The sequence below is a fragment of the Aptenodytes forsteri genome, unplaced genomic scaffold (genome assembly GCF_000699145.1).
Source record: "Aptenodytes forsteri isolate BGI_AS27 unplaced genomic scaffold, ASM69914v1 Scaffold402, whole genome shotgun sequence".
Taxonomy (NCBI): domain Eukaryota; kingdom Metazoa; phylum Chordata; class Aves; order Sphenisciformes; family Spheniscidae; genus Aptenodytes; species Aptenodytes forsteri.
The window spans coordinates 130,952-155,632 of record NW_008795144.1 but is presented as its reverse complement, the minus strand read 5'-3'; the positions used below and the strand labels follow the sequence as shown (position 1 = coordinate 155,632).

At 38.1% G+C, this 24,681-nt stretch overlaps 1 protein-coding gene across 1 annotated transcript in view; it reads right to left on the bottom strand.

Annotated features, from left to right (window-relative positions):
• FBN2 (fibrillin 2) overlaps positions 1–24,681 on the bottom strand; it is a 205,879-nt gene that overhangs the window by 51,577 nt on the left and 129,621 nt on the right. The window contains exons 24-34 of the mRNA XM_019471859.1: positions 19,776–19,913; positions 18,461–18,511; positions 17,848–17,973; positions 14,655–14,882; positions 11,973–12,098; positions 9,480–9,608; positions 7,262–7,387; positions 6,425–6,550; positions 5,442–5,564; positions 5,196–5,321; positions 1,061–1,186 (exon numbers count right to left, since the gene is read on the bottom strand). Coding sequence (XP_019327404.1) covers positions 1,061–1,186; positions 5,196–5,321; positions 5,442–5,564; positions 6,425–6,550; positions 7,262–7,387; positions 9,480–9,608; positions 11,973–12,098; positions 14,655–14,882; positions 17,848–17,973; positions 18,461–18,511; positions 19,776–19,913 — 1,425 coding nt within the window. The remainder of the gene's footprint in view (positions 1–1,060; positions 1,187–5,195; positions 5,322–5,441; positions 5,565–6,424; positions 6,551–7,261; positions 7,388–9,479; positions 9,609–11,972; positions 12,099–14,654; positions 14,883–17,847; positions 17,974–18,460; positions 18,512–19,775; positions 19,914–24,681) is intronic.

Genomic DNA, 24,681 nt, shown 5'->3' with positions numbered 1-24,681 from the left:
AAGTGAGAAAACTCATGGGCTGAGAAAAAAACAGTTTAGTTATTGAAATTTTAAAAAAAAAAAAAAAGAATATACAAAACAAGTGATGCACAATGCAATTGGTCACCACCCGCCGACCAATGCCCAGCCAGTTCCCAAGCAGTGGCTGCACCCTCCCTGGCCAACTGCCCCCAGTTTTTATTCAGCATGATATCATATGGTATGGAATATCCCTTTGGCCAGTTTGGGTCAGCTGTCCTGGCTGTGCCCCCTCCCAGCTTCTTGTGCACCTCCAGCCTTCTCAGTCGATAGAGCGTGAGAAGCTGAAAAGTCCTTAACTTAGTGTAAGCACTGCTCAGCAACATCTAAAACATCAGTCTGTTATCAACATTATTCTCATCCTAAATCCACAACACAGCACTATACCAGCTACTAGGAAGAAAATTATTCCATCTGAAACCAGGACAACTTAGCTTCCTAAACACAGTGGACCCAGCTTGCAGAAGACAAAGTACTGCTTAACTATCACAAAGACTCACAGAGTTTGAAACTGATGGACTATGATTTTTTTAAAATTTGTTAGCATGGGTTGAAGGATGGCATATACTTTCCCTCTTACATCATCACTTTTTTTCATTCTTTTCTTTTGCATTTTTTTTCCTTTTGTCCTGTTCTTAGACTACAGGGTCATTTCCTGCAGCTTTAGTTGACAGATGAGTTCATACTTTAAGTATGTATAACAAATGAGTACTGATAAAATACTTCTAATACAAAGGCAGCTGTGCCCACCCAAGCTATGTTTCATACCACAGATATTCCCCCAATCTATACTGGTAAGAGCTTTGCCTTTAAAATTACCGTTATGTAAAGGGCCTCTCATATCATATTGATACTGGTCAAGGAACGTGCCTTTTCAAACTCTGGATACATGCTGACTAATGTAAAATACTTACTGTTATATTTACTATTACGTACAGATACCAATCTCTCACTTGTGTGTGAATACTTGTGCATCTACTTTACCTGAAAGCCAACCAAGATATGTGCACACCATGACAGATATGCCAGAAATTTGCTTTACCTGTGCATCCAGTGGTTCCTTTCTTGACTGAATATCCTAGCTGACAGTGACAAATGAAGGAACCTTTAGTGTTTTCACACTCCCCAAACATACAGATGTTGGAATTCAAATCACATTCATTCACATCTGTAAGTGCACATAAATTCATTGTTACTTGAACATTACTGTCATTTAACAGCATACTTTGTCTTTCTGGAATACTTTCATTCAGGTGAAAACATCAGAAGCATGGTCCACCTCTACGACATGTGGCATTTATTAATCTTCATACAATATATTTCAGCTGTCCATTCTATATTCTTTTAATTCCCTAAAAACAAGCAAGGATGAACGTGTAGTCCACATACCACAGTGTTTTCTAACTTATTTAGTATGCTAATTATTGGACTATGAAGTCAATTATTTCAAAGAATTTTTTAAAAACACCTTCTTGATCATAATATAGCTACAATTTTCTTCCAAAGAATAATTTATACAGTAAATTGATTACTTTTCCTGTACTGCCATTATCTACAGGTTTCAATTTGCACATTTTGATCACTATTTAAAATTGAATAGTGATATATACAAGTGTGTTGACACCTCTGAATAGCATTTGTCAAAATTATAAAAAATAATAAAGTAAACTCAATCAGGTTTTTTAATAAGAATTCAACTTAGGAAAGACAATGAATCTTATGAAACAAAAACTAGAATTGGGCACCTGTCAAGCAGGTAACTGAGGAGCTTCATATGACTGTTCTAAGTCATACTGCAGTGGGGCAACATGGCCCAAGAACTTTTCAAATACCTTGTCCAATATTTCCATTTGTCCCTTGAAATGATATTAACTAACAGTATTATAATATGACACTAAAGAGAATCATTGTACTGTGGACAAAAAGGCATTTCTGGTATTTGTAGTTGTCCTTTTGAGTGAAGTAAGATGTCATGTAGTGCAGCCAAAGCAAAGGCCCATATCACATATAAATTAAAAGTGCACTAATTGGGATATAATTAATATTAGCTTGCCTTAAACCCTAATATAAGCATGCTAAAACAGTGTAACTAGCAATAGCGTGTAAGTATCATGTAATACTGCGATGGCATAGCCAGACACAGTTTTGCTTAAGGATGTGAACAAGGAGACTGCCAAAAGGACAAAGAAATATGGGCGTAGCTGCATGTAGGACATGTCAAAGTCATAGAATTTGCCAGACAAAGGACAATATAAGCACAAGGGACTGCAGATAGGCAGGAAAACCTCACAGGTACACCAGAAGAATGACTGGCAAGACAAGAAAACAAGATAAGGCCTATAAGGAGTAGAAGGGACCCTTCTTTTTGTGAGGGGGGCAATAGCGTAAAAACATAAGCATGGAAAATTGGAGCAGAAAGAAGACAGACCCACTTCAGTTCGAGCTTTTCTTGTAGACAAGTGCTCAAGTCCAATCACCTTGACCTTTGTGACTAAGCAATACCAAGGGCTGGAAGACAGTCAATGCAAACTACCTGTAACAGCTCTGTGGTATTGTATACTTGCATGTAATTTAGAATGTGATTGTTAAAAACTAACAGTTTTGTAAGTGCAGTGATAATGATCAATATTGTGTAAGAACTGACCGCTGGCAAGTGTGTTGTTATTAAATGAATTTAGTAAAATTTAGTTTTGTATTTTAAAACAGGGCTGATCTCGTCAGTCTTCTAAATACTCTCATTACAGCAACCTTTGTTCCCTACAACAGTGTTCCCTAGTACATTCAGTTGACACACTATGAGGCAAAGGAAAGCTGCTATGCTCTGAGTTTTCTCAGTTGCAGGAGCTGCAGACTTACCTCTGCAGTTCTGCTTGCTGAGACACCCCTGGAACATAAGAATTGACCTGCTTCTTCCAAAATCTCTCTGGAAAAGCCTGAACTATGAAGCATATCAAATAGGGAACTCTTAACACCATGAAGAAACTTCAAACTCCTTCTCTTAGCAGCTCATGGCTATGAGTAGCTCTGGCACAACCTTCCATTTAGGTTTCAGAGAATGCCTATGGATCATTGGCAGCTTTTTAGTACAGACCTGTATCTATCACTCTGCTATGCCATTAGAAAATGGGTAGCTAGGAAATAATTTTTATTAATGATCCCAAGTGTGTGTGTGTGTGTGTGTGTGTGTGTGTGGCAGGGCTAATTCCTTGCTGACAAGAAACAAAGTCCCTCTGATTGTGAAAGAAGCTGAAAGAAACTTCAAGACATTTCAAGAGAGGAAGAAAAATCAAAATGTCTACCAAAGCTGAGGTTAAGTAGGAGTGAAAGAAGAGGTCAATAACCATTGTCCTACTGGTGTGGTTGAAAGCCAGTCTGGGAGAGGGTAAAGAGCAGAGACATTAAAAGAATGCCCTTGAGAAGATATGCTTCCAAATGTTAGAGCTACCTCTGGCACATACAAAGACACAAAGCCACCACAAAGGTAACATTCAAAGAGACATCAGGCTGCAGGTGGAGTGGGGAAAGACCCTTGCAGAAAGAACAAGTGATAAGCCACAACCAGAAAAGTTTTCCCACAACCATATAAAAAAAAAATAGTCACAAGGAAAAACAGGGCATCAGGACTGTAGATGTGCTCTTGTGACTCCCTTCCCAGACACCTCAACAATGTGACTGCTCAGCACTTGCTGCCTTGATGCAGACTGAAGTTTCACGAGAGAGGTAAGTTTGCTACTGATGTCTCCCTGTTCTTCCCAATTTCACCGAGTGTTGCATGTATGATGAAAACTTTCCATTAGGAAGAAAACCTCTCCTACAGAATACTGTAGTTTGTACCTGAACTGTGGTTTAGATTCTTATACTGCATGCTAAATTTTCAATATAGGCTTTCAAGTATAATACAAAGCTTTAACGTTATTCCAGAATTTACCTCATTTGAAAGCTATATAGTTTATAATTAAAGATCTGGTTAAAAATTGTAGTTAAAACATAGTCTTATTATGAGTTACACCTATGTCAACTTTTTTACTTTATTCAAATAGCTCCAATTTTACACTAGTTAAATGGCAAAGATCATCTAATTTCACATATTGTCAAATAAATACAAGATCTTGCAAATATTTCTGCTGAAAAAAAATCAAGTACTTTGTTGAAAGTAATGTTAGGTCCAGTAAGAAACTGCAGTCACCCCAAAGGCTTTTTGACAAACCAGATGATGCTGTTAGCAAGGAAAGCAATTACATACATGGCAGAAATTCACACTTCCGCACTGTAGGTTTCTAACCTTAATATCAGATACTGTTTTCCTAGAGAAGAACATTTAAGAGCAGTCATGTATAAAATGAAAAAAAGTATTCTGATTTTACAGCTACTAACATGGCTAATATGAAAAAATTATTGAAAAGATCAGTTCTAAACTTCCCAGTTGGTTGCATAAACATGCAGTATGTGTGTAAAACTGAAAACAAGAACCTGGAATAACATAAAAGTGAAGGTGAAAAGAAAATCTTAAATTCAACTCTATGGAAAAAAGGCGACAAAACCAGCTCAGGACAGCTTTGCTCAGTATTACATGTAACTAGTTTCTCCTCAGTGTGTGTGTCTGTGTGACTGTGCACATGTGCAAAATGAAGGTTTGTTTGACAGATGCTCACAAAATATAAAAAGATGTTATTGGTATAGCCAAAACCACCTTAAAATATGAAACATATGAAACTTTATATTAAATGTAAAAGGTAAGAAGTTCATATAAACACCAAGATAAACTAAACAGGTTAGGTTAATTTGAGGAGATACTTTTATTTTAATTTCCTTTATAATTACTCATGATAACTTTCTGTAGTTGAGGAAATAAACTAAAACATTTACAAGAGACAGAAGAAAATGCTGGGGCACTCAATCTCTTCTCAATAGAGATGTTTTAGAGGAATCATATCATTACAATTAAATCACTCCTATTTTTGGAACTATATGATTTGATTCATCTTTATCGACTTCTCAAATTCTTTTCTACCCTTCCTGACATCTATAGTGATAGGCAAGAAAGATCTACAGATTTTTTTTTTTTTTATAATACACTTAGTTTCAGTACCCACTTTCAAGGATTCAGCAGAACATCCTAAAACATTAGCTGCAGAATTTTTAGACTTGCATTAAATTTGGTGCATATAGCTACTTACCAATACAAGTTTTCATGTCCATAGAAGCCATAAATCCATCATAACAGAGACAGCGATATTCCCCTGGAATATTAGTACATTGCCCACCATCACAGATATCTGGATTGTTCTCACATTCATCAATATCTGAAAAAATAAAAAAACAGATAATAATTCTGTCACTCTGGTATGGATCAGCTAAAAGAATAACATGTTCATATCGGCTGAAAGATACGATGCTGGAACTTTTAAGATATTAAAACCTACCTGCACATGTCCTGACATCTGGCATTAGAGCATAGCCGTCACTGCAGCTACATTCATAGCTGCCTTCTGAGTTAGTGCAGTGGGTGTCACAGCCTCCATTCATTATCATACATTCATCAATATCTGGGGAAGCAACATTAATAGTAGTAAGTCTACTTTTATAAGGAAAAGTCATCTTCTCTTGCCATTTTACTTAGCAGATGAAACAGTTTATCGGTGATACGATTCTGAATTTTTATTCTCACTCTGCTGTCTCTGATTTGTATTTTGTTCAGCTTTCTCTCTTTCAACTGCATTTTCATCTGTGGGAGCAAGTGGCTACTTTTAGTTGTTGCTTTTGTTCATATGTATTACTAGGGATGTAAAAAAAACTACAAAAGACAACATGTGGAAAGGAGGGATGTAAAAAAAAGTGCAAAAGACAACATGTGGAAGGGAAAGAAAGAAAAGCCCTGAGAAACTTAGGTTTCATTAAAGCTTGAAATGTAGCACAAATTTATTTTTTTGCAAAAAAATAAACATAGCCAACAAATAAAAAACTCTCAATACCTCTGTTCTCCTTACCAATGTGATGACAACTACATAATTCAGTATTACTATAGTGAAGGATTTAAGAAGTGTATACAATAAAGAGAAAAAGTGAAAGAGAAACTATCAATGCATGGGGCTGTTCTGGCTTGATCAAGAAATCAAGCAATATTTTCTGGTTGTTAGCTCAAGCCTCTGATTTTAATAGAGTATTACCATAAGAATATTTTTTCTCAAAGCATTCTGCGGAGTTCACTACAGCAACAATCTTTTTACACCTTCTTTATATCTCCAAGGTAAAAGAAGGGTCCACAATAGTTCATGATATGCCTAATAGCAGATAAGATGGCCCTACTCAGTTTCAGAAGGAACGTATGAAATTAAATAAAAACAAAGACAGATGAAACAATATACAATGGAGCACAAATACATAGGTGAAGGTGTACAACACTTGCCTACACAGCCTTGTCTGTCAGAAGTGGCCTGGTACCCAGAGCTACAGGAACACTGGTATGTTCCAACCATGTTCACACACTTGCCATTTCTGCAGAGATTGTCACTTAACGAGCACTCATTTACATCTGGAAAAGAATTATTCGTATAAATTACCTGTTATTCAGAATACAGACTAACTGCTTAAATGCCAGAGAAAGAGGGTGAGAAGTAATATTTTAAACTGGTGGCTTTCAGGCTTTTTCAATTTCTTTCTTGTTCTTAGCATGTTCCAGTTCAAGGTATGGTGCTCTGAACAATATGTTTAAGCCAGTGTCCAAAGATTTATCTTCTTTGTTTCTGGTCTGTGAACATTAACTGCACAGTCTGCTGGTTTAAACCAACTTTTGAAGCAACTATGCATCAAACACAGAAACCAAAGAGATAATATGCATTACAGTTTTTGCATTTTTTTCACCATTTTGGTGAATTATATGCAAAAAGGAGAGCTGCATTTCAATAAGGGACAATACTTTTTTCTGACTGTAGGAACGATGTTCACTTTGTGTTTGTATGTATTTTACTTGAAAACATGAGTGGTACAGTCCTTTGAGTTGCTAAATAATCCCTAAGAGGCCTGGTAAAATACTCCTCTTTGAAGTCAACAGCGTTAAGGGCAATGGAGATTTTACAGGATGTGTTACAAGGTTTTAATTTGAAGATACTCACATAAAGGAGGAGCATGAATTTGTACAAGATATTCTTGAGATCCCATCCTTGCCAGAGACAAGAAGTTTTCATAGCACAAATGACGACTCTTCTTAGAAAGCTGAAGACTACTATTCTGAGTTGAAACTCACCTATGCATTCCTCACGTGATGGTGACAGCTCATGTCCCGAAGGACAGTCACACTGAAAACTCCCCTCGGTGTTCACACATGTGCCACCTCTACACAGCAGAGGGTTGCGTTCACATTCATCAATATCTGCGAAGAGACCATGATAAACAAATATAAAATCATTACTAAGGAGCAACAAAGAGAAAAGCAATTCTTAGTGTCTGTAAGTGACAAAATCTGGAGGTCAGAAATAAAAGGATTGTTTCACTGAAGCAGTGCTGCTCCTCTCCTCATACTGCATAACACGGCAAACAAAAAACTATACATTATTAACTCTAAAAATGGGTATTCTTCCCCTCAAGAAAACCAAAGATTCATCATTCAAAATTAAGTATTCTGGGAAACACAGGACACAAGAAAAGACAGCAACTGTTTGGATGGTTGCCATTTAGAACAATGTATTAATGTGATGAAATTTTCGAAAAAGTGCTTCTTAATGCAACCAGACACCCATTTATGTATGCATTGAAATTGTTGTCTGTGGATGCCATTAATGGGGATGTGTGTGTAAACTTTTAACAAAATGGCTATTTGGTTTGATAACTCCTGTGTATGTCATTGTGTGGCTGAGAAATATGCTTGCTACAGCTTACAATTGCAAACTGAGTATTTGACTCACAAACCTGATAAAAACAGCTAACACTGTATATGTGGATGAAGAGAAGTATGACCAAAAGATGTTCAAGGTGCAGAATGCCCTCACACTTTTGGACTCCCAGGAAGCATTATGGCTACCTATCCTTGAAACTAGAGACTTTTATTCAGATAGGCAGACTAGTGTTATCTTTCATTAGCCTGAGAATTTAGCCAAGATACCACTGGGTTTTGCAGGTTATTCACATGAGAGGAGAAACTGCCTGATTATAGAATTCAACTTATCTTTTGTTATACTCCTGCTTGGATAGTCCTCACAGCTCCAAAATGCTTTCATTGAACATTATCCCCTCCCTTTCTTAGTTCCTGTAAAAGGCCCTCAAGAAGTCATTTCTCTTATCTCCTCACTCTCTGCTTATTTATGTGACATTTTGCTTCCCTGCCTCTGTCTTACAGATAACATATCCCCACCATACAGTATTGATTCTCTGCATTTGTACTGTCTCTCATGAAGGCTATTCAGCTTCCTCAGTTTAGCTTCTTTGTTATGTTCATCTGTGATTCAGGCAATGATTTTTTGCTGACTTCCGGAGTCTAAAAGCATCACAATTTGCAGGAAAACAAGTAAAGGTGACAGGAGGCCTGCACAGCATCCTGGCACACAGGGGCATAGGACCACTTATTTGAGTTCAATTACAAGCACAAAAGCTCCTGTCACAAACAAAAAAGGAAGCATAAAATAGGCAAAAGCAGGGACAGGTGATGCAGGAGAAATACAGAAGCACTGTCTGAGCGTGCAGGGATGGGGTTAGGAAAGCCAAAGCCACCAGGAGTTGACCCTGGCAAGGGATGTGAAGGGTATAACAGCAGCAGCAAAAAGATGAGGGAAAATGGGGCAAGGCACCTGCTGACAAAGGACATGTAAAAGACTCATGAGTGCTGAGAGGGAGCTGGCCAATGTCATTTTGAAGCCACTCCTGACCATCCTTTAAAGGCCATGGAAATTAGGCAAGAATCTTTAGGGTGGAAGGAGAGGAAATGACAATCCAATCTTCACGAAGGACAAGGAGGAGGACCCATTCAGCATCGTCAACATGAAGATCTTAGACTTTTCATTTTCATTATATATTTCATGACGTATTTCATGAAGTACTCCACAATACTAACTCAAGATTTTTTAAGGGGGCTAGCAACTTTTCCTGTCTCCATATCTATTCTTACAACTTCAGACAGATTAGAGAGATGTGATTTTTCCAGAAATGCTCAGAATTTCTGGACTCCTAGAAGAATCAAGGAAAAGTGAATCACACTACTTTTGAAACTCCAGCCTTCTATTCCTAACTTTACCAAATGTTTGAATACCTTATTAGCTACGTGAATGAATAGTTGCTGCCATTCTAAAATATCTATACAGAAATGTGCAAAAGTAATTAGCAAAAAGAACAAGCAAAGCTATATGCATAGTTCAGTTATCTGTCCTATAAACTGTGTATCAGTCTCATTTGTTCAAGAACTCACAATAATTATACATATGAAGTGTTTAGTAGAGCAGAGCTAGTATAGTACAGAGTACAGTCACACTTACCCATACAGTTCTTCATCATCATAAATCCACTTTCGTAACCATCAAAGCACTCACACTCAAAGCTTCCAGGAGTGTTGACACAAGTACCACTTCCACATAAGTCTGGGGAGATCCGGCACTCATCAATGTCTATTTTATAGCAATGGAGAGGTAGAAGAATCAAACAGAGTTCAAGGCTATCCTGCTTTTCACAGAAGTGAACACTTGGCCATTATAAATTAACTCTACAGAATCATATATAGTATATAAATCAACAGAGAAAAATGAAATTCATTTAATATTTAAAGGAATATCTGATTATGTGAAACAGTTTGTGAAAGATTCAAAATGCCATGCCTTCAGAGCTCTCAACTATAGGTTAAACAATGTAACAAGTAGGCGTTCATTAAGTGTAATTTAAGGTTAGATTTCTAAGGAAATTACTAGCTGTAACAAATTCTGAGTTATTATTACAGAGGTACCAATTGACTCCATAAGTACAGTGCCATTGATATTAAATTGCTTATTATGAAGACATTTATCCAGTAATAGCATTATAAGCTTACATATACCCTTTCCATTAGGAATTTAAGTAGCTCCTTTGAAAGTCAGATTTACAGTTCACTGTTTATCTTATTAGTTAAGTCTGAATGAAACTTACTGTGGAAAACTACAGCAGGTTTGTAGAAGGTAAAAAAAGAAGGAAGAGCTCTTTGTAACACACACTGGCAGTGAGGCAAGAAGCTAAAGAGGAATTTGTAATATGGATATGATCCAGTGAAACAGGTCAGTGTTGAAGGAGAGGACTGGAAAGAATAACTGGATAGCCTGTTATTTACTATCTCCTCACATTTTTCCAGACTTCTCTCTTCCTTACTCTACTGCCCATCCAGTGTTTTTGGGGTGAACTAGGGTTCAGTGCCATTGTTTCATGTTCTCCACTATACCCTCTACCTTCAGCTTCGTTCACTACTGTGTCATTAATTTTTACATATTAAGAAATCATGAAGTCTTTACGGGGAATAAAAATAACAGAGTATTTGAAACAATGAAGACATTAGTCCAGGATAGGGCACAGGATTGGTTCTGTCATCCAAGAAGTCCAGGGAGCAAGGAATCAGAGAAGTGCATCAATATGTTTGCAGTAAGTTGGTGAGCTGGGCAGTAGACTCATTTGTGAAAGTGGTTGAGGAAAACTAGGCAAGTATAAGCTTAACTAAAGAAACTGCTAAAGATTTAAAACAGTTCTTTTTTCACCATATGCAAGAGTCTCTTTGGCCTCTGTGTCACTCCCCATGGCCAGGTTTCTGCCAGGTGAAGACAGTGCAGTCCTCACACACAGATGTGTGGAGATGTCAGATGGTAACCCATGTGGTGGACCTGGGATGTTACAGAGTATCTGGCCTCCTGCAGGCTTTGTAAGACATTTTGCTGCTTATTTAAAACAAAAAAAAGATCTTCCATTTAATAAAACCTGGTTCTCTACAGCTGCTCCATGGAACATTTTCATCAGAACAAGCTTTCAATCAAAAACAGAACCAAAAAAAGCTTTTGCAGGGAGAAGTTTTCTGACCTATTCTTGTTAGTTTAGAAATAAAATTTGTTAAATGCATTTCTCATCAATGCAATCACTATAAAAACAAGGAAATCACCAGTTAGGGCAACATTAACATCCAGACCAACCTCAGTTCACGTGCCTTACCACCCACACTTCATATTACTCAGACTCACTCACAGACACCTGTGTGGTATAACAAAACTTCCTTCATTTTCTGCACAGAGCCACCCACAATGCAGGCATCCAGGTTCTCATAACCAGAAAACTATCAAGCTTAACTTCTGTTTCAGTTTTTCCAGACAGTAAATAACAAAATATTGAACTATTACATTAAATGCACATGTCTTCTTGAGTTAATGTTGCACTGATGTCAGAAGAGGTGCCTCTGTGTGTGCTTGGCTATCAAAGCCAAATGAAAATTAATTTGCAGTGGAGTCTCTAAATTCATTTGGTAATACAATGACCAGAGAGTAAGGAACGTAAATTAAGTTAATCTGTATGTTAAAACACTGAACTTGGCTTCGCTGGTGATCCTTATTGATTTTTCAGGTTGTACTGACAGAGCATGACCTGAGCATCTTTAACACCAATTTAAAAAATTCCTAATGTATGTGTACAAGAAGAATTGTTACATTTATTAAAGAATCAATTTCTTAAAGGGAAACTTAAGACAGTTGGCCATTTTGTCCAAAGATTAAGCTCTTAGAACTGGAGGAAATGAATGACATTAAGTTTCCAGATCACCAAGCTATGCAACAAGTGCAAGTTCCTTTAAAATGCCCCAGGGATGTGGTAGAGTCCCCATCACTGGATGTTTTCAAGATGGACAGGGTGCTAGATCATCTCATCTAGGCTCCCTTTCCCACAAAAGGTTGGAGCAGATGATCTTTTGAGGTCCCTTTCAACCTGGACTATTTTATGATTCTAGGAAAAAGTGGGGAAAATGCAAGACTTACCTGTACAGTTTCTTTCCTCCATATCTAAAGTAAACCCACTGTTACATCTACATTTGAAACTTCCAATTGTGTTTCTGCATTTACCATTCATGCACATACCAGGGAACACTTTACATTCATTGATATCTATGATATAAAAACAAAAGAAAAGAGCATTCTTAAGCACAAATATAGGTAAAATTAATGGGAATTTCCTGTTCCTTCTTACCAATTGCACTGGGCATAAAAGGCAGGGTTTGGGTTGCTGGGGACTGGAGGGATGGCTGCCTCCTACACAGGTTAGGAGAATGGAAAAATGAAATGGAGGAGGCAAGCAGGACATTGTTGGAGACACAACTGGAGATGCGCTCTTGGAAGGCAGAACCCCATGTCCGAGGAGAAACCCCTGAGGAACTGCCACCCCTGGAGGACCTATGTCAGGGCAGAGACACCCCTGACGAACCGCAGCCTGTGGAAGACCCACACCAAGGCAGGGATACCCTTGAGGGACTGCAGCTGTGGGTGACCCATGCCAGGGCAGGGACACGCCTGAGGGACTGTGGCCTATAGGTGACCCAAGCAGAGGCAGGAACACCCTGAGGGACAGTGGCCCACGGGGGATGCATGTTGGGGCAGAGACACCTCTGAGGGATTGTGACCCACATGCAACCCCTGATGGGGTATGGAGATCCCTGAGGGACCATGACCTGTGAGTGATCCATGCTGGGGCAGGTACACCCCCCAGGGACTACAGTACATGAGTGACCCACACTGGGTCTGGGACATCCTGAAGGAGCATGGGCTGTGGACAACCCATGCTGGAGCAGGAACACCCCTGAGGGTCTCTGTCCATTGGTGGAGCCCATGCCAGGGTACAGGAAATGAGTAAGAAGGAAGGAGCAGCAAAAGAAAAGACTAAACAACAAGGGGTGACAAAGAGAAACCGTCGCAGTGTCCTCAAGGCCCTGTGCTGCCTACTGCCTCATCCATGGGACTAGCAGGGGCCGGACACCAGGAAGGGTGGAGGAAAGGTGCGGGGCTGAAGCCAAGCCTGGGAGTAGAGGAGAAAAGATGTTTCCCTACCTGTTGAATTGTTTATGCTTTCTTTGCTTCTCAATACCCAAACCAGTAATTAAAAGTTTATGTTAATTGGCAATCAACCAAATTCAGTGAAATTCGCCGAGTTGAGACTCTTTTGCCCATGATGCCAATATGTGTATTGTGCTCTGTTTTGCTTTCTAACACAATGAATATTCGTGGTGTTCCTAAGCCAGCTTGTAAAAGATGTAACTATTACCTGGTTGATTTTTTTTTTTTTTTAAGTTGAGATTGCCAGAGTGATATCTGGAGCTCAGTTTAGAAAAGGGTGATTTTTCTTTTGTAGAATATCAAATGAAATGTTTCACCTCTTCTAAATGCATTTTGCTGGACAGCTGGATAACACAGCCTGTTAAAGGATCTTGCACAGGACAAGTAAAGGTGTTTCATGTGTCAGCCTCTGTCATATGCACCCCCCCAACAGCATTTACAAACTTACTGAGCTTTTCTTATGCTCTATGATATAATTTGCTGGATTAATGTCCTTACCTGAGAATCATCTTTGATGAAACAAACTTCTATCTCCTACGTATTAGTGAGAATGGAAGAAAAGTGTGGTCCAAATACAAAAGCAGAAACAAGAAGCAAAACCTTACAAAAATCTTGGAGTGGACAAGATTTTATTATTATTAACTAATCAAGAATTTATTATTTCTAATTAAATAAATTTAATAAAAATAAACAATTTATTATTATCATTATTATTATTATTAAATTCCTTATTTGTTTAGTAAATCACCATTGAACGCTCAGAGCTTTGCCTGAGAATAGTAACTCCTGAAAATCAGAGCTTCTTTATGGTGAAGCAGAGGTCCAATCTGTTAAAGTTTTCTCAAGCAACTCAACACAAATGCTTCAGAATACATCCTTTTAAAAATAAATAAAATACTAAAACATTTCTGGATCACCTCAGCTTCTGCACACAGAAATTTACAGTTTTTCTTCTCAGATCTCAGTCACCTAAAATATCTCAGATCTGGTTTCTTAACATTTTCCAGCCTCTTCAGTTTTCCTTTTGCTCTACAGGAGGTGAAGCTAGTAAAAACTGGACAAAAGGCTTTTATTTATTTCTTTATCACTGCAGCTCCTCATTATCATCGCCCTCGTAATTTTAATGCAAGAGACACCCTTCCCTTTTAATCACTTATTAATTCTGCAAACCACAGAAAGAACCCATCCTTCTTCAGTCTCTCTTTCAGAGAACCCTGGCCAAATTTTAGTAATATTTTACGTTTACATCTTAACTCCCTGACCTTATGGAACTTCATCCGACCCCCAGTGAACTGCAAAGCACTACCTTTGCACTTTTTCTGTTATTCTCATCATTCAGAGCTCCCCTCCCTTCAGTCCTGTCATAGTTATTTCCTTTTTCTCCTTACCAAATTCAAACTTTGCACCTTTTCCTTTTAGGCTCCTGTAACACTCTTGAGCACCATGCAAGCAGAGAGTTTCCCACCTGTAAGGTCAGCTCTTTCAGGCAAACACCTTTATAACATCTCACATCTCAAGTACATAGCAAACATAGACACAAATCCTAGCATTTTCTTAGAATATTCACCCACATGTACCTGTAATTCATTTTTAGATCCAAGAATGAACCCTTACCTTTGTAAAATGGCCTGCCAGTTAGAATATCTCCCCTGTTGGAAAAGCCAGGGCCTCTGGGGCACAGAGCCTCATATTCTTTGGTGCCAGGCTTAGGACACTCCTCGCAGTCGGAGCCCCAGGCAGCCCCCACAGCACAGCAGCAGGCATCCATACGAAACTTGCCAGGCACAGACTGAATGCACTCATCTTCATCCCATTTCAGGTAGCATTGCTCCATGCGAATATCTGCTCATTTTACAACAACAAATAGGCATTTTACCCTTTGCTAAAGTTTTCTGTTTTTAGAAGAACCTATTTCTGAGGCATGAGTACATGTGAGGCTCAGTTTCTGGGAGACAGATTTCTGCTCAAGACTCTACACTTCTGCACAACGTTCAACCATTTGAAGTTGCTATAGTTGCACCATAGTTAAGTTTCTGGATCTCTGTTGTACCACATAAAAGTACGAGCATTTCTTTTGCTGTCTCCCAATATCAAGATATACCATTATTTTGACGTGATTGTGCTTTTTAGGTTTCTATGTGTATTTGATAGGACAGAGACATGTATTTCTTTACTCTATCAGGTATTCTCATTTACAAATTGACCTGCATTCATGGTAAAAAAAAATATTCCTACCTATGTTTATATATTAAATTAATTTAATAATACAAGGAATAAAAAAAAAAAAATTGCTGACCATTGTTAGGCTTACTTTAACACCAGTTAGCAGGAGAAAACAATATGGTTTCCAGAAAAATGAACTAGGGTTAGACTCAAGGGTCCCACTTGCAGAAAAGTAGGTCAACCAAAAGACAGATCAACCAAGTGTGCGGTCAGAATCTGTACTTGCATACCCAACTGTCAGGAAATGTACCACGCACTGGTCTGTACACAGAAAAAATCAGCTTTGCTATCTCTCACAGACAGTAAAAAATAACAATAATAACCCATTTGAAAGCATCAGTACATTCCACACTTTTCACCTATTTGTATTTCAGCAAAGAATAATAGTTTAAAATTTTTAGAAAAAAATTTAGTATTTGTTAAAATATAAAATTAGTATAAAAAATGGGTTGTTAAGTCTCCACATGCTAATTTCTACAACATAGGAGAATTTCTATGCCCAAATTCCAAAAATCTGGCAAATAATACCAATAATGGGAAATGGACAGTATCAATTACAGCAGTGCTAGAGAAGATGTCTGTGATACAGAAATGTATTGGTAGCTTAATGGTCTCCAGGAAAAGAGAGTTATTTTCAGTGTGTAAGGAAGATCACAAGGACACACTGTGTCTGATAAAATAACTTCTGGATATATTCTAGAGCATCCTGACATGACTGAAATGGACTGGAGGTCAAGCTGTATTTTCAGGATAAATATAAGCATTTATGTTTCATATGGTATGGACTGGAAGTTAGGCTTTAGCAAACCTAACAGAACACTTAAATGCTTAGCACAAAAAGCTTTGGAGAAGACGCAAGGTCTAAAAATAACACAGATGAGCTGCTGAACTGTTTTCCATACAAGCCCTTCAACATTGTACAGATTTACAATATATATTTACCCTATGCACATGCGAAGTTAAACAATTTAGAAGCAAGTATAAGAAGTGGAAATTATTCAAAGAATACTCATGGTTTCCTGCAAACTATTCCCCATCAAGATCACATTTACTTTCATTTCCAGCGATTCAGCAAACATACTGCTAATAAATATTTGTTTGCACTAAAATCACTGTAGTGGATCCTGCAGGAAATAAACGTATTTCAGAAATACACGATATAGTGCACAGTGCTTGTGTAGCATAGAAGGCACATATCTTGTAATATAAAAGGTCATTTTTTCATTATAATAAGAAAAGGAAACATGGCTTTGAGGGTAAAGGAATCCTGTGTCTTGCCTGAAAACGGCTCCTTTGTTCCAACTTTTCATTATATCTATCAACCACAATTAAATTCACACCTCTTACCAAATTTCTCATTGAGAAATAATACAGGGTTGATGGCCACAGATGCCAGTGACTGGCAACAGAATTACTAACTGCATATGGTACGCACAACCGCAACAGATACGTGCATCTGGGCAGACTTGGTTTTGAATTGCTTCTTTTTTCTGAGACATTTATACTGATTGAACAAATCTGCTTCATTTCAAAATTCTGCTTATTTTAATAAATATCCCTAGAATTACATTCACATTAAAAAAACCCACAACCTGGTAACTGTTTGTATCAGCTATTGGTAAGGCATAGTGCAATTAAAGCAAAAGTGTTTGCTTAAATTTGAATCTGCTTGAGGAAAGAGAACACTGTTGAAATAAAAAAATAAAGGTTAGAGTAGGAAAATCCTTGACATGAAGCAAGGGCTGAAATTTTTTTTTTCTTGTTCTGCTGCAGTATATTCTTAAAAGAAATCAGTGCTGTCAGTAATCATATTTTTACAGTCCTTAGAACTGGTAAGAAAAATTAATATGGATTCCAGAATCTATTCTAAACATCCAGTACCCTGACTTTATCTTTTTTCATCTCTGACCACTGATTTCTAAAGATGCAGTTTAATAACACTAACTATACCTGCTACAGGATACTTCTGTTTTCTTGAACTTACACAGGGGTTCAGTATTTTTTATACCTGAAGTCTTTCCTAGAGAAATGTATGTCTTCATGCACATCATGTTTTCTCAGTAGAAGACACTAATCTGTACAACAAAGATGAAGCCTTATTTTTATCTACACTCATTTTGATTACTCTCAGGCAGACCAATTTGCAACAGCATATTCGTGCTACAAGGTAGTATCCAAGTTCCACAAAATGACTAGATAGCAATAGAGAAAAGCACCGTTCACTCTGCATTACAAGCTTCTGGCTGACCAGCTGACTGCTTATCATCTAGCTCCTGGCGAGTCAGACATTTCTGTTTGTGAACGGGAGTCAGAGTAAGGGTAGCACTCTAGCAAAACCTGTTTACTGCATTGTGGGCAAAACAAATCCTAACACAAACATTCATATTCCCCCAAGGGATTAACAGCTCTTCCCTGAACTGGCACAGGCATTTGATATCTAAGCAGGCATAAACTAAAACGTACGCTTAACTGTTTTCAGAGGAATTCAGAAACAAACCAAACATCCTTTCACACCCCTTTGAGAGTAACTTTGGACAACTGTTGGACGCAGCTAAAAAGCTGGCAGAGTTGAGCGCACTCTTACCTAAACACACTCGCCCTGTTCCATCCAGCGTCAGTCCTTCAGGGCACTCACAGTGAAATGAGCCTCTGCTGTTAACACACCGCCCGTTGGGACAAACCCCCGGGAAAACGTGACACTCATTTACATCTGTTGGGGAAACAAAGAGTTGAGTTATATGCTAACTCGAAGGAGACAGCTACAGTTTTACTGAGAATTTAAGCTACATGAAAGAAAGAGAGAGGCTTTCATCCATACTGTATTGGGGTCTGAACACTGTTCTAAACAAGCATCTGGCTCAGTCTCAAGGGACTCTTGCAAGATCTTCAAGTCATAGGGCACTAAGATTCCACATTCTCTTCTCTAAGACAAGATGATGGATATGGCTGAGAGAAAGAAAAAACTGAAGGGATTAAACGTATTTTGAAGGAGCAGTTCCATTCTCTTTTTACCATTTTGATATTCTCCAACAAACAGTGTAACATAACACTTCCCAACAGTCAGGAACTGTTTGTGAAGGCATTCATCTAAGGTCAATATGATTATGCCTGACAAAAACAACAACATAATAAACCCCCTTTTATGTCATTTTCAAAGGAAAAAAAGTGACATCTTGAGTAAGAAGCAAAAACTTCACCTTCACAGGTAACACCCATCACTCTGGCAAATCCTCTTGAGCAAGCTGTGTCTGGAATCAAGCCAGAAAGATGTATCACTGCTTCAGAATGACAGAAATATAGGAGTAAATAATTCAAAAATAAACGGATCTTTGGAATTCTCTAATAATTTGACTGTATAAGGTGGTGAGTGCTTTAGCCTCAATCAAGAAAAGTACTGATTCACGCATTACTTAAAACAAGTGAATAGCTGAGGAAATTAAATCTTAGACAATTACTTTCTCATGTGCTTTCCTTAATGGAGACCAGAATGCTCAGCATCTAATCATATCAATCTCTGCACTCAGATGTTGCTGAAAGGTAAATTTCCTGTAAAGTTGCCTGAAGATTTAAAGCTTTAGTGATGCCAGTTATCACTAAAGGCTTTTCTTCCACTGCAGCTTAACAAAGGATCTGAGCAATGACATTATTTTAGGATATGCATGTAAAATGTAGCATGATGTAGTGATATGAAAGCTTGCTGAAATTTAACTAATTAGAGAATAGGAAATTAAATGGCCAAATGTATCCAGTCTGAGCTAATTAGATCAGATCTAATCTGATCTCTAGATCAGTTAGTTTTTCATTACTTTTACCAGTCTAACCTGACCATGCTGCTTTCTGGAGTCCAAAGTAGTATCTTTGCTTGATGTTGCACTGCACAGTTCAGAGCTCTGTCAGATGTTGTTTGCACCATGCTTGTTAGATGGGATACATGTGCCCACAGTTATTGTTCCAATTAAAAATGAAAGGCTAAAATGTCCTGACACTGGTTCAGCTGCAAGTGGCATTATTCAAACCTTATGGGGAGAATGCGGCACAGTATTTTTTCCACAAACTAGAGCACACAGTTAGGATTCCTGCTTCCAACTTCCAGACCTAGCCCTGTAATCTAATAGTAGTACTATTCTGCAATCAGTAATTGTACATAAACTATGTGTTTGAAAACAGCTGGAAAAAGTGTCAACAGTCCGCACCATAGAAAGCCATCAAGACTTTTACCAGATATTTCACTTTATTATTGTAGTCCTTACTTCCCTACCCCAATGCACAGTCCCTGTGGAGATGAAACATATGTAATTATTGAAAGATTTATTCACATGTTATTTCCTGGTAACTTCAAAGTTATTAGAATGATCTCTGATGGTGGAGATTACAAGTGATGCTAAATAAAACAACTTCATTTCATAGGTTTTTTGTGTTGTCTGTTTGTTTGTTTCTACACAGAAAATGATGAGAATCTATATAGTGGTACTTCCTCTCTTCTCCCGAAAGATGCAGGATATAAGAGCATACCTAATTCACATCGCTCACATGGGCTGCCCCAAGCTGCTCCTAAGGTAGCACAGCATTCAGATTTCAGCGTAGCACCATTGATGTTGACTTCACAGCGACTGTCTTGGATGTTAAGCCAGCAAGTCCCCTTGAGGCTATCTGCAGTGGAATAGAAAACAAGATGGAATTGTCACAGCAAAAAGAGCTGGCATGCCATGTTCATGCCACCAGTAGACAAGAGTACCAAGGGAGTGCAGGCTTTCTTTTAAAAGAAAACCTTCCATCAGAGTCATTCTGTACACAGTTTAGTTCAGAAGTGGTGGAAAGAAATAGCACTATCACTAAAAGTGAGCAATAGAGCACACTATTGCGTGCATTTTATAGCCCAGGTCCCACAGCTAGCAGACATCCTCCAGATACTACAGTGGATTTATTTATTTATTTTATCTAGTGACTTACCCATCTAAAATACACAAGTTATAACAAAAGCAGGGATCACAACCTGGGACTCCCCCTTCCAGCTGCCTGCCTGAACCACTGGGTTATGAAATCCAAGTGCTCTTGCCTTTCTCTCACTCAGTGAACCTTCAAGGTTGTCAGGAAGGAAAAAAAGACAAAAATGTGGGGGATAGGGGTGTGCTATATTCTTTGAGCGGTCTGGTTCTGCTGATGCATTAGCTATGCTTTGAACATGCCTGTTAGGTTATACTCCACTCTCTGCTCCTGAGGGCTCAGCCCCAGCACACCCAGCTCCTGAATCACAAACTGGATGGCCACGCTGGGAACCCAGACCAGCTCAGGGCAAACCCATTCCAGCAAGTGCCCAGCCACGTCAGGCAGCACCTCCTGACGGCAGCCCAGGATAGATAGCCACTGAGCAGAGGGGAGGTTTTCAGCCACAAGTGTTTTCTCTGCTGCCTGAAATCCTCTGAAATTCTCTTTTAGGTACCCAAATCTTCAAGTCTTAAAATCTATGCTTTCAGCACCCAAGCCATTTTTTAAAATGTCAGTTAGATCCTAAATCAGTTTACATACTTTAAAAGTTGTACCTACAGCACCTTTGCTTAGTACCTTTACAATGTTACACTCAAATGGTATAAAATTTCTTGAAGCAGGCAACAACCTTTGTGATCAGATCGCAAAAGCAGTCTGTAAAGATCTAACCCAGATTGGGAGGTCAGCTGTGTAGAGTTTAAATGCATGTGCATACTCAGAGTTCAAATCTAAGCAAGTGGCCCAGATGAATTTAATGAGATGACTAATGAAAGAGGAATAGGATTTGGCTTTAAGATTTACATATATTATATGTACAAAAAGCCAGACCACCTATTAGGCGCTGTTGGTCAGTACTACCAATACCTCATATTTAGGAGCAATGCACTTAGGATAGAATAATAATAATATAAGCTATATAAAAATAGCTTATATTTTTCAAACAACTTCAACTTTTCTACAAAATTGTCATGTTATACAATTATGTAGACCACAGAGAGCACAACACTTCTTTGGCTAAAGTAACAGGAAAAAAATTGGCCCAAGAATGTGACTAGAATCAGCCCTAGAAACTGGGCAACATACTTCATTAACAGTTAAGTGTAAAACAGTTGTATTATTTAGGTTAATGTTGATCTCAAACACATGGGGCAGAACACCACGCTTAAACAACTGCACAAACCAACTAGGGGTACAGAAGAGTGGAAAAGGCATCTTTTCCACACCTTGATCAGCCTTTAGCTAACAGTCAAGACTTGGGTTAACATAACAAGACCAAAGACAAAACCTGGACAGTCGTTAGCTGGGTCGGCTCTTACCCAGTCATGGGATGGGCATGTCCCTGGTCATCATATGTCCCAAATTCAGGGACCAACAAGGGGGGAGGGAATATAGGTTCTTTAGCTGCTCTTTGCTGCCCATGTGTTGATGTCTCTGCTTTATGTTATCAAAATGTAAATGCTTCCATTGCTTTATTCACTAGAAGTTTCTTGAGCTCAATATTATTTATTTTTAGTAGCCAACTTTACAGGATGGAAAAATCAAACTAACATCTCAAAAATGATTTAAACTATACAAATTAGCAGGTGACTTTTCTCACACGAGCTGCATCTACATTATCCTGCCAAAGTCTGCTTGTCTTGTCTTTTTCAGGCTATGAGTTAAATTTCCTTTATTTTACATAATCTCTCTTGTCCAGATGAAATCTACAATGGGCAGTCACTGTGACTTTCACTTTGGTGAAAGTTATTATCCAGCATCAAAGCATTCTTTCTGTTGCTTGCATCTCTGATTCTGACTTGAAGAATATATGCATACTACAGGCAGATGGCAGCCTGCTTATTGTGCACTGTACGAATTCCACAAATCTTGACTAAAACATGCATAAAAAGCATATATTAAGTGCATATTTCAAAAAGCACAGATCACAGTATCCCTACTGTATGAGCAATTACCAAAATAGCAATGCAACACTTGTACCACCAACAGATGTATTTCAAAAACAATTCCACTTTTTTCCTCTAAGAGTGAAGCCTCAATATTGCAAACACTGTCAGTGTGCAAGTGAAATAAATGCAAAATATGTCAACATTTTTGCTGGTTTTGGTTGCTTTTATTGTAACTGCTGAACTAACAACCCTCATCTGCTGGAGGTTTGAGCTTAAATTTGAGCACAAATGTTGTGACTTGAATTCTGACTGTAATTTGAGCAAGTCATTTCTTCTCTACCCAGGAAAGCTCACAGAAAGACATAAATTACTCCCATCTGTGCTCAATTTCTACAGGTAATATGGATGCAAATGGTTCAAGCCACCTGGTTCTTCAGCCTTGAGGCTGAGCAGACTGAGCAAAAGAGCTAGAGGAACTGACAGACTGAAGTCTTCTGTCATAGCTTCTCCATATAAAATCAGTCTAACGTGCCATACACGACCTGAGTCCACAAGACAGTGAAAATCAGCAATAAGACCAAGTAGCAACAAAAACATTGGAGCAATAAATTGTAAAAATAAAATTAACAGTGGTTATGTTAATCCTTTCTTATCCTAACATTGTTGTCGTGCTTCTACTTAAAAATTTTGTGCTATTTTTATGTTCAATAACTTTAATCATCATCATGAAAGAAAGAAAGAAAAACTTACTTTTATAACGTAGGACTGATTCTGGTTCTGACATCAGAGCAAATTTGAAATTAAAGAAAAACTAGAGAGGGGTCAGAATCTGACATTACCTAACTTTGATCATTCTTATGAAGAATACAACTCATTCTCAAAACACCACACTATTTGAGCGATACATTTATGTTTTGGCATATGCTTTTCATATCTGATGCTACAGGAATGCTTTACAGGGGCAAACCACTAAAGAAATTAGAGCAAATACATTTAATATACAAGTCTCTCACTGCAGTGGTAGTGGGAAAAAACAACTTGCTCTACTGTAGAGATATAAAATGGCATACATTCAACACGAGCATTTGCAAGTTTTTCACACAGTAAACTACCTATAACTTCCAACCCCTTACTCACTTTTCAATAATCCAGTCTGCCCTCCTCTCATCCCTACCAATTCCAATGGAAATTTTGCCAAGGTAGAAAAACATACAACTGGGCTCTGACAGTATAAATCTGTATGTCTTGCATTAGCTGTACTTCTGACCCTTCTGTCCTAACATCCTCACCTATGTGAGAGTACAGAAAACCCTCCCTGACACGATTTTGGTCAACGTAAAACATTAATGATTAGGCTCACAGTATATAGGTGGCTCCTATTCTTCACTTTTTATCTGACTATTCAGGGGGATTTTTTTGTTTATGTTTTATGTTACTTATCACTAATATTCAGGGCAAATGGGACCTCACACTGTAAATATTCCAACAGAAACCATTTGCAAAGTAAATCCAGATCATTGTTATAATCAGGCCCTTAGTGAACTTGTAGCATCTTTGGATGTGAGAACACAACAAGATTAAAAATAAGCAGTACAAAAAAGCACAGTTTAGTGTGAAATTAGCACAATGTAATAAAGAACAAAAGCAATACTAAACTTTACTGGCTGGTGATGCTACAAGGAAATCTAAGAGACGGCTTAGGCACAAAAGTAACATTCACTTAAAAAACATAGTAAGGCATAGGCAGACTCCATCATTAAATGGAAACTTGAGTCTTTGCATTCAATTTCCTATCTTAGGAAAATCCTGGCAAGGCAGGAAAGTTGAATCAAGAACACGCGACAAATCCAGGTTAAAATAAAAGGAACATTTAAAGTTATTAATGACACTCCAATCCCATTTATCCCACATATCCTAACATGAAACAATGGCAGCTTGCGATCACCTGAGAAGTACAGATGTCTCCAATCCTTTGAGTTTTCTTGGAAAGGCAAGAAAAAAAACATTAATGAATGGCTTCCAAAGATAATGCCAATGACATCTTGCAGACAAGTGTTGCTGCTAGCTCCAATAAAATCTGTGCAGTGCTCTGCTTTTTTTCGATGCAACAGAATCCTCAAAGGATGCTAACATTAATTTATTTTTATATATATATGTATTTTGTGCGTGTATATATATAAAACCAAGACAATACTCATGTTTCTGCTCCAGGGGCAGGGATCCTGACAAACTCAGATCTGTCTTACTCAACTTTAACAGCTTCCTACAAAAGAGGTGAAGTATGAGATTGTGCTATAATGCAAAATCCATTAACATTTCCTTATAGCTAGGAAAGTCAGTCTTCACAGTTTATGAAGAATGTCCTGAACCCTAGAAGCCACGTGTTTTCCTATCACTATTTGAGTAGATGTTCCTCCACTTTACTTGCTTTCTTGTCTCAGATTTAAAAGTGGCCAAAGGACTGAGTGGGCATTTCTGCTTTACAGTTTCTCAACTACCAGACTAATCACCTTTATAGAATATGAGCTTTACTCATATTCTCATTC